Genomic DNA, 11,537 nt, shown 5'->3' with positions numbered 1-11,537 from the left:
ATCCCAATGTGCTATGGATATTTAATGTAAATATTAGAATTAGTGGGAGATCAAGATTTGAAGACGATGGGCCCGATCATCGGAAAGAGTTTTGAAGATCGAAGACATGTAAAATATTGGAAGCTTATGTACTATTGCATTTGCATCCCTATATTTACCTAGGTTATGGACATGGATCCGTATGTGGCTCGTACGAAACAATTAGCTCTCGGTTATCGATCATCCTTTATTATTTATGATGTATGTGATATATTATAAATAATCAGTATATGCGTTATTATTAATGTAATGACAAGAGTTGCATGAATCCGGCAATCATACAAACAATCATGGCACGAGTTTTAAAATTAATGATGAGACAAATTTTTAAAATTAAAATCCCTCATTTTGGATGAGATCCAAAATTTAAATCAAACCCATTAAAAGGATAATTAAAAGAAAGTTTAATAATTCCTTGCCTTCCATCAACGGTGGTTGCATGATGAACGCTACGTGGAACTCCCATGACTTCGGCTCATATTATTGGGGGATCTCATGGTGACCGTCCACTAAGGTTCAACATTGATGGGCCGGGCTCGACACGTGAAGAGAAAGGGGATCATATTATTGGACCCTCTTCAAACGTTAGGCAAAATTACGTAAGGGTTGCAAGGAGTTGCAATTGGGATCTACCTTTTGGAAGTTATGATTGGCTAATATTATTCGGGATCATAATTTTTCGATTGGGCCTTGTGTACTCATTAAAGAAATTAGATTTCCCGTTTATCATCAGAGGGTGGTGAAAATGTCAAGATAGTGGGAGGCAATTCGTAAAAACGAAAGTCCATATTTTACGTTTTACAAAATATTTTAAAATAGTCAGTAACGTTTATTCTCTTTCCATATCAATATATTTACGATTTCGTCACTAATCCATTTCTATCATTAAAACATGCTAACCGAACGCTAATTTTCAAGATTGGCTGGGAAAATTGTTCTAAATTCGGAGAAAATAGAATACACACTAATGTTAGTCTTGCTGAACTGATAAAGCATTCAAAATGGTAGGACCATAGGATGCAAGCTAAAGTGTAATATGATTGCTTCTATGTCAAATGAACTGTAGAGACAGTTTGAGAAAATTTTGAATGCTGTTGACATTCAAATACACATGCAAGAGTTGCATAGTGCATGAAACTCGCATAATGATGCGCGCCACTTTCAAGGAACACATGACTACACGCATGCAAGATGGGGCTCTTTCCCATGAGCATGGTGTAAGTATGATTGGGCCTAATGAGAAGGTGGTGGGCCTGGAATTTGATAAAGCCCAATAAGTCAGAACATGTTTGCTTCACTGCAAGAAGCCTGGACATAAGAAATTATCTGGGTCAGAAATGTTTTGGCAATGATAAGTGAAAGTCCAAGTAAAACACAATTTCAACAACCAAAAGAAAACAAGATAGTCTAAACCAAGCACATTTGTGACACGTTAGGCTAGGACATGTTTCCCAAAGAAGGATCCACAAGCTAGTGGGAGAGGGCATGTTTGACTCGTCAGACATAAACTCTCTAAGAGATGTGTGAGTCCTATCTGAAAGGAAAAATGACCAAGGCTCATTTCCTAGGGAAAGTGGAACGTGCAAATGATCTGTTGGATTTTATCCATACAGATGTTTGTGGCCCACTAAATGTTAGCACGAGATTTGGCCATTTCTACTTCATTACTTTTACCGATGATCATTCGAGGTTTGGGTATGTGTATTTAATGAAATACAAGTCTGAAGCCTTTAAAAAGTTCAAATAATTCAGAGCAGAAGTAGAGAAACAATTAGGAAAGAGTATTAAATCACTACGATTAGATCGAGGTGGAGAATATTTGAGTAGTGAGCTTCAAGACTACCTTAACAAGAATAAGATTCTCTCATAGTGGACTCCGCCTGCCACACCCCAGTTGAGTGGTGTGTCAGAATGTCATAATCGGACATTGATGGACATGGTCCGATCTATGATGGGATTCACTGAGTTGCCGCCATCCCCTTGGGGATATGCACTTGAAACAAAGGAAAGGTTGTTGAATCAAGTCTATACAAAGGCAGTGGATAAAACTCCATATGAGATATGAATGGGAAAGCCGTCCAAATATTCTTATCTAAGAATATAGAGATGCCCTGCTTACGTGAAGCAGGAAGTGGGAGACAAATTGGTTAGTAGTATCAATTTGTGCTACTTTGTGGGATATCCAAAGAACTCTGTTAGATATTATTATCCTAGTGAAACAAAGATGTTTGTTTCAAGGAATGTCACCTTCTTGGATAAGGAGTTTCTATTAGATAGAAAAGGCTGGATGATAGAACTCGATGAGATTTGAGAACTACCCACTACACAAGTAGTAGAACCTACACCTCAACAGCCAATCAAAGAAACACAAGCTCCTAGGAAATCCGAATGTATCCCAAGACCGTCTAATAGGTCGAGCCTGCTTCTTGAAAAGGGCCAAGATGAGCCCATTCCTGGATGTGATCCAAGAAATTTCAAGTAAGCATTGTCTGCTGCCGATTCATCTAAATGGCTTGAAGTAACCAAGTATGGTCCTTAGTAGATCCACCTAAGGGAATTGTTCCCATAGGATACAAATGTATTTACAAAAGGAAACTTGGAGCGGATGGGAAGGTAGTGACCTTCAAAGCTAGACTGGTAGCAAAAGGATATACTCAAAGACAATGTGTTGACGATGAGGAAACCTTTTCTCCAGTCGCAATGTTCAAGTCCATTAGGATACTACTAGCCATAGCAGCATAGTACGACTATGAAATATGGCAGATGGATGTGAAGACAGCGTTCCTTAATGGAGATATTAAGGAAGAGATTTACATGTCTCAACCTGAAGGATTCGCATTAGTAGAAAGTGAGCATAAGGTATGCAAACTTCAGATATCCATTTATGGACTCAAGAAGGCATCGAGGAGCTGAAACCTCATATTTGACAACACTATCAAAGAGTTTGATTTTGCCAAAAATCCTGAGGGACCTAGTGTATAAAAGAAGGTTAGTGGGAGTGCAGTGACATTCTTAGTACATTGTGTTGATGACAAACTACTCATTGAGAATTATGTAGGGATGTTGCAGTCAACTAAAGTATGGTTAGCTGGCAAGTTCTCCATGAAGGATATGGGTGCAGCATCATATGTATTAGGAATACACATCTATAAGATAGATCAAAGAGGATGCGAGGGCTCACCCAATCCACATATATCGATACTATATTGAGGAGATTCTCTATGGAGGAGTCCATGAGAGGGTATCTCTCAATGTCTCATGGTGTGAATCTATCCAAGTCTATGTGCCCTAAGACAGATAAAGAGATAGAAACCATGAGCCGTATTCCATATGCGTCTACCATAGGCAGTATTATGTATGGTATGATATCTACTCGACCTGATATTGCATATGCACTGAGTGTTGCAAGCCTATATAAGTCGAATCCCGATCTACTGCATTGGAAAGCAGTAAAGGACATTCTTAAGTACTTGAGAAGAACTAAGAATTTGTTCTCGGTATACGGGAGTGGAGAACTAAAATTGGAAAGTTACACTGATTCTAACTTCCAATCAGATGTGGATTATTCGAAAACGACCTTTGGATTTGTATTCAAGCTCAATGGTGGTGATGTCTCCTGGAAGAGTTCCAAGCAAGACACCACAGCGGATTCAACCACTGAGGCCGAATACATAGCTACATCGGCTGCAGCAAAAGATTGTGTTTGGATGAGGAATTTCGTCCAAGAGTTGGGTGTCATTCCTCAAACAGTTGATCCAGTCTCGATCTACTGTGACAACTCCGGTACCGTTGCGCAAGCGACGGAACCGAGGTCTCATCAGCGATCCAAACATATACTAAGGAAGTTTCACATAATCTGGGAAATTGTGGGAAGAGGAGACATTACGGTAGAGAGAGTCTCCTCCGCAGATAACGTTGTTGATCCACTGACGAAGCCGCTGCCAGGACCATTCTTTGAGAAGCATCGCGAAGCAATGGGTCTAAGATCTATGGGTAGTTGGCTATAGGGCAAGAGGGAGATTGTTAGAGTAGGTGTCCGGCAAGCCAACTTGTGGCTCGAGCTTCATTGACTCTAATATAAAACAATCTTTATCTTAATAATATTTTATAATTTTATTCGATTATGGCATTATACTTTATCTGTATACCCATGCAAGCTGCATAGATAAAGTCCTTGAATATACAATAGGTACCATGAGATCTGCGTCGCAACGTAAGATCATGGAACTCGTTAGGAAGTGTACTGTATATTCTAAACAGGTTCCCAGTCGATTTAGCCGCCTAAAACAATGATAAAGGTTGCTCGAGCTTGAGACTAGCATTTGTGGTGTAAACGCCGTGTTTCATTGGCAAGGACATGGAGATGTCCATTCACGCAGATGGGTGATCATAAGATGATGCACTGAACAACACTCCCTCGAACTGTCCAAGTGGTTCTCACTTATCCAGTGGAATAGTCCGTAGTTATGGTTGTACGCCATTATTCCTTTGACCCGGGACAATGTAGAAGCTATACGTACTAGCATGCACTTTGATCCGTTTACCGACTCCATCGAGGTTCATCAGGTGGCGAGGTTGGGTGTAGTTTCGAAATACGTAGGAGCAAATGTATTGTAGTCGGGGATTCACCGTTCGCCTACGGGTGAAGATATCCTATGTGATCTGATGAGTTAATAATTCAAGGAGTCTCTGGCCAGAGCAAGAAATGTGCTTTAGGGAAAGGTGTTTTCCTAGTTGCAAATGCCATGTGACTATTAGTACTCAAAGATAAATCATATCGTTATCGAATTAATATGCAACTATCGATATACCAATGGTTGTAGATTCGATCGTGATATATGTGTTGAAGGGACCGTACTTTACGCTAACCATGACTAAAGGTTATTGTAGGCACTATCAGTGATACCTAGGGGATCATGGGGAGATACTAGTAGATGCTCTTACCATGATCCGATGGGTGCAATCGAAAATGAGTTCTGAAATTCAAAGTGTTGATGAAAAGAATGGGGCTAACTAGGATAAGCCCGAATAAGAATAAATGTTATTCTGAATCGCATGGAGATGTGAACCCACGGCTAGCTGTATCCCTGAACCATTGAGGATCACACAAGTATCGGATTCTGTGTTCCCGTTGAGATAGTCAAATTTCAAGGAGTTGGAATTTGGCGACTATAGTTTGATGGAGATCAAGCAAGAAGCTTATAAAAGAGTTTATGAGCTGATTCCATATGATGGAAGAAGTGGAAGTTAGCATAATTTCTAAATAAAGAAGGAGAATGGAACTGCCTGTTTTGTGAAGGAGTTCACTAAAACTGACATCTGCCAAATATGGTAACTGCCATATATGGTAATTTTCAAATTTGGTAAATGAAAATTTTGATTTTCGAAATTTTCAATTTTCATTATATGAACAAGACTTGTAACCTTGATACATCGGCGCTATCGGATCGTCGATCGGGGTTATAATGAGTTCGAAATCGTTTATTTAGTGAATTTGGAATTTACTAATTAAATGGTGGTGCTAGTAGTGGTGACTACTAACATGTACAAATTCCCATAAATATCTAGAGGAGTCTAGAATTAAATTAACCAATGAGTTAGTTTATAAATTAAATAATGGTTATTTAATTTAATATACATATACATGTATATATTTTATATGGTGATATAAAATATGTGTATATGATATTATGATATCATGTATTATTAAAGGTTAATAAATACATTATATATTAATTATGTGGGAGTTTAAATATAATGACATTATTAGAGTCCATGTGGGAGAAGGAATCTTAATTAGATTAGGAGTCTCACTCTATATATACACCATTATGGCTCATTGTATGATTGAAAAAAAATTTGCACACAAAACAAATCAAAATCCTTCCTTTTCTCCCTTGAAACACCCACGACCACTTCAAAAGGATTGTTGGGAGAATTTATTTTTTTGGGCCACAAAAGCGAATTAGATTTGCTTGATTATGATTAAGAATAATTAATCACAAGAAATCATGATTTAGAATCATGATCTTTCGGTCATCAAAAATATTTGAATATGGATTTCGGCCAAGTGGATTCTTCCATCGCCACGCTGTCGTCATTGCAATGTCTCCGGATTTTGAAAATTCGGAGGCTACAGTCTCAACGCATAAATCGTTTGGATTTTCTAATGCAAACCAAACGAGGAAAAACAGTCTTCGATCGTGAACCCAATTAAGCGATCAAAGGAGAAGAGCCGTTCGTAGGGATTTACAAGAAGGGCTATATATGTTTAAACATCGGAATAGTTTGGAGTCAAACGTTAAGAACGCAAAGGTATAATTCTAACGCCCTATGAATGTTTTAAACACACGACGTCCAAGAACAAAATTTTTAAACTTCCGTTGCATCTTTGGTGCAAGAATACGATGTACCAACAGGTTGCAGGTCAAACCCATTGATCACGGGCTAGTTTCGGTTCAGGTCCGAGTTTGACCCGACCTTTGGCCAAGTCTACGTGTGGTCGGGAAAGAAGCAATTATCTTTGGTTCGGTTAAAAAGATGATGGGTGTTTATTTACTAAACGATAATTTTTTATTATTTCTATTGCAAGAAATAAAAAAATAAAGCTTAATTTAATTATCACCAAGTCAAACATTATTTTATTTGATCATGAAAATTATTATTTTAATTTTAACACCTAAAACGATAGCTCAATGTTAGTTTTTTAAATATGATTATGACGTTTATCTAATCTAAAAGACTAAATCCATGTAGAAGAAAATTTAATTTTGCAATGTCTGGATTATTTCTTAATATTTTATGAAAATAATTGGTACCAGCACTTTTTGCTTAATAAAATTTATAATTTGTTGCAATGATGCAGTATTAATTTTTTAAAACTATATCGCAATCCTAACATGACATTTTGGTTGTTCTTTCGATATAGATAATTATTGTACCCCACAAACCATACACTCTTTATAATTTATGATAATCAAATGATATTAATTATAGAATCGAATGCTTGTCGTTTTACGAAAAAGTTAGAGCATCATAAAGTGTCGTACCTAGATTGGGAAGATCGTGACACCCCAAGCTAATTTTTTTTTAATTTTAAAAAGTGGAAGATTTTATTGGATAAATATTATTAAAAATACGTATAAATTAGTATGTTGACTGAAATTTAAAATTTTCAATTAAAATGTAAAAAAATACTATAAATATTTAAAAAAATAATAATCGGATTGAATAGGAAAAACAGCGTCTATAAAAGTGGAGTGGTTCCACTTGTATGCCCGTAACATCACATTCTTCGTGTTCTCCGCCACCCTCTTCTCGTTCCCCGTTGATCCATTTTCAGATCCATTTCCCTTCTCATCTTGGTCGTACAAAAATGGCGTCTTTCGCTGCTTCCTCTGTTATTATCTCTTCTGTTTTAAGTGTTTCTTTTGTTTTTTCTGCGTACATTCTGTTTAATTTTGGAACTTTGCTTGTGAAACTTTTTTTTTCTTTTTTGGTTGATTTCTTATGAATTTCTGGAATCGGGAATCTGTGGACAGATTTTTAAGCGGTGCATGTTATTGATCCTGATTTTATCTTTTGAAACGATTGGTTTTTGGGAATGAGTATGTATCTTTAAGCGTTTTATGACATCTTGTTTGCATATACATATATATATATATATACAATATATATAGTATGTTGAGACATCGTATTCTCGTACTCAAGACGTAGTGAAAGTTTAAAATTTTGTTCTTGGGCGTCGTGTGTTTATAAACATTCATAGGGTGTTCAAAGAATTTTATCTTTGCGTTTTAACGTTTGGACTCCAAACTATTCCGGTGTTTAGGCTGATATAGTCAATCTTGTAAATCCATACGAACGGCTCTTCTCTTTTGATCGCCTAAGTAGGTCCACGATCGAAAATTGTTTTCCTCGCTTGGTTTGTACTAGAAAATCCAAACGATGTGTGCGTTGAGACTGTAGCCACTGAATTTTCAAAATTTGGAGACGAAGCGGCGCGGTGGTGGAAGAAGAGAAGTGGCCGAAACTTTCACAAATAATTTGTGAAGTGGCTGTGAGTTCCATGATTCTCAATCATGGATTTTTGGTTAATTGATTCTTAATCAATAATTAAGAAAATCAAATTTGCTTTTTGTTGCAAAATTTCTTCCAATTTTTCTTGTGGTGGCCGTGTGCTTCAATGGACAAAAGGAAGGAATATTGGTGATATTATGTGTGCAAAACTTAGATTAGTAACTATAAGTCATACCGGTGTGTATATAAAGTGAGACTCCTAATCTAATTAGGAGTTCATCTTCCACAAAGACTCTAATTATTTTATTATATTTATATTAACTTTTAATAATACATGATATAATAATATCATATATATTTATTTTATACACCATATAAAATATATATGTATATGTAGATTAAATTAAATAACCATTATTTAATTTATCAACTAACTCCTTGTTTAATTTAATTATAGACTCTTCTAGAACATATATGGGAATTTGTGCATGTTAGTAGTCACAACTAATAGCACAATCATTTAATTATAAATTCTAAATTCACAAAAAAATGATTTCGAACTCATTATAAGCTCAATCGACGATCCGAGAGCGGCGATGTACCAAGGATACAAATCTCGTTCATATAATGAAAATTGAAAATTTCGAAGATCAAATTTTCACTTAGCATATCAGGCAACTGCCAGTTTTAGTGAGATCCTTCACAAAACAGACAGTTCCACTCTCCTTCCTTATTTAGCAATCATGCTAACTTCCATTTCTTTCATACTATAGAATCAACTCATAAACTCCTTTATAAACTTTCTTTTTAATCTCCATCAAATTATAATCGTCAAATTCCAACTCTTTGAAATTTGACTATCTCAACAGAAACACAGAATCCAATACTTGTGTAACCCTCAATGGTTCAGGGATACACCTAGTCGTGGGTTCACATCTCTATGTGATTCAGAATAACATTTATTCTTATTCGGGTTTACCCTAGTTGACCTCATTCTTTTCTTCAACTCATTGATCAAGAATGTCAGAACTCATTTCTGATTGCACCCATCGGATCATGGTAATAGCGTCTAGTAGGTTCGCCCCATGATCCCTTAGGTATCACTGATAGTGCCTGCAAGAACCTTTAGTCATTTTTAGCGTACAGTACGGTCCCTTCAACACATATATCCTGATCGAATCTGCAAACCATTGGCACATCGAGAGTTGAATGTGACTTTGATAACGATGCGATTTATCTTTGAGTACTAATAGTGGCATGGTATGTGCAACTAGGAAAACACCTTTTCCTAAAGCACATTTCTTGCTCTGGCCAGAGACTGCTTGCACTATTAACTCATCAGATCACATATGATATCTTCACCCATAGGCGAACGGTGAATCCCCGATACAATGCATTTGCTCCCACGTATTTCGAAACTACACTCAACCTCGCCACCTGATGACCCTCGATGGAGTCGGTAAAACGGATTAAAGTGCATGCTAGTACGTATAGCGCCTACATTGTCCCGGGTCAAAGATTAATGGTATACAACCATAACTGCGGACTATTCTACTCGGTAAGTGAGAACCACTTGGATAGTCCGAGGCATGGTTGTTCAGTGCATCATCACGTGATCACCCATCTGTGTGAATGGACATCTCCATGTCCTTGCCGATGAAACATGACGTTTACACCACAGATACTAGTCTCAAACTCGAGCGACCTTTATCCTTGTTTTAGACGACTGATTCGACTACGAACCTGTTTAGAATATACGGTACACTTCCTAGTGAGTTTCATGATCTTACGTTGCGACATAGACCTCATGGTACCTATTGTATGTTCAAAGACTTTATATATGCAGCTTGCATGAGTATGATAAAGTATAATGTCATAACCGAATGAAATCATAAAATATTATTAAAATAAAGATTGTTTTACATTAGAGTCAATAAAAGCTCTAGCCACATGTTGGCTTGCCGGACACTTACTCTAACGTAGTACTGCCTGATCATTTCTAATAGATTGTCGATATTTGGACAAAAATTCATTTATCATGTTTTTTCTGTCCCAGTGATTCAATTCCATCTTTTTAGTCCATTAAAAGAGAACTTTGTTAATGCTAATACCCATGGGAATTTGCTACTTCTTTCCACTTTTCAAAAAATTCATCGGTTCTGTTGTCCACGATTTCTTGATGAAGGCATTATTTTAGGCTATTTGAGCTTGCATTTATTTCCACCAATTTATTCGATCAACTCTGTTTAAGATGGTTTCACATATGATCAACAGGTCTCAAATCTGAGGAAGGCATCACTTTCGTTCGGGGGAAAGGGCTTCCTGAATTGGAAACGTCCCGCCCTCCATTTCCGAGTTTCCTGCGCGGTACGTTTTTATATGATTATTATCAGTTCTTCACCATATTAAGCTTGATCATATTCTTCATGGCTTGCTTAAGTTTCTTGATTGAAGCAAGAAAAGAAATTGGAATCCTGTCAATCAACATTTGATTTAAACCACCATTGGTGAAAAAGTTACAAGGGATCTCAAATTTTACATGAAGGGGCATATCTGGACAGGAATTAATTTCAGTATGCACTTGTGTATCTCTTACATGAGTTTCTTGCTGATTTGTTTGAGCAGGCCAAACCAGAAACGGTGAGCAAAGTGTGTGAAATTGTTAGAAAGCAACTGGCTCTTCCTGCTGATCGGGACGTCACCGGAGACTCAAAGTTCGCAACACTTGGTGCTGATTCTCTTGACACGGTAATCCTTAGCTCGAAATTAATTGGTACAAGGCAAAATTCTTTCTATCATCGTTAGTCCTTTTGCTCGATTCTATCATCATACGTAATTAATTCTTGATAGCTAAATGGCATTTTACGAGTGAAACGGGGAATCACGATCTCATGCTGGAGACGATCATCGAGTTTACATTAACACAAACTGTTTTCTTTTCTCAGGAAAATCTAAGCAATATCCTGTGTGATTACCATCATTCTTTTCTTAGTCGGTTTTCTTGACATTTTAGGTCGAGATAGTGATGGGGCTCGAGGAGGAATTCGGTATAAGCGTGGAGGAAGAAAGTGCCCAGAGTATCACCACCGTTCAAGATGCTGCAGATCTCATAGAGAAACTCATGGCGAAAAATTGACAAGATTCGGCTTGATACGGAAAAGCTTATTAGCAACTGCAGATCTTTGGAGCTTCCTACATAGTTTGCAAAGAATGTGCCGTGCTTGTTCAGCTTGTTTTGTTTACATTTTGTGTTAGGCTTGAATTGGGCTATTATGCCTAAATTACAGCCAATAATTCATGTTCTTCCTGTTTGGATTGAAGTTTGAGTAACTTGTATTCTTAAGTTTTAGCTCCATCATAATTCGTATATGAGGCAGAAGCTTTTTTTCTATTGTTTAATAATGTGACAATTAAAGCAACACCACAGGAATCGATTTTCATTTGGTTTTTTAAAGTTTAAAAATGCTTACGTTTTCACG

The 11,537-nt window shown here is 37.0% G+C and overlaps 1 protein-coding gene across 1 annotated transcript; it reads left to right on the top strand.

Moving 5' to 3' along the window:
* Window positions 1–2,802: 2,802 nt before the first annotated feature.
* LOC142550566 (acyl carrier protein 1, chloroplastic-like) lies at window positions 2,803–11,437 on the top strand. Its single transcript, XM_075659640.1, has 4 exons — window positions 2,803–2,887; window positions 10,310–10,425; window positions 10,684–10,806; window positions 11,072–11,437. The coding sequence occupies exons 1-4, from the start codon at window positions 2,803–2,805 to the stop codon at window positions 11,192–11,194; spliced, it is 447 nt and encodes a 148-aa protein (XP_075515755.1). The 3' UTR covers window positions 11,195–11,437.
* Window positions 11,438–11,537: the final 100 nt, after the last annotated feature.

Source organism: Primulina tabacum, chromosome 7 (assembly GCF_025594145.1).
Source record: "Primulina tabacum isolate GXHZ01 chromosome 7, ASM2559414v2, whole genome shotgun sequence".
NCBI lineage: Eukaryota > Viridiplantae > Streptophyta > Magnoliopsida > Lamiales > Gesneriaceae > Primulina > Primulina tabacum.
This window is presented reverse-complemented; position numbering and strand designations above follow the sequence as displayed.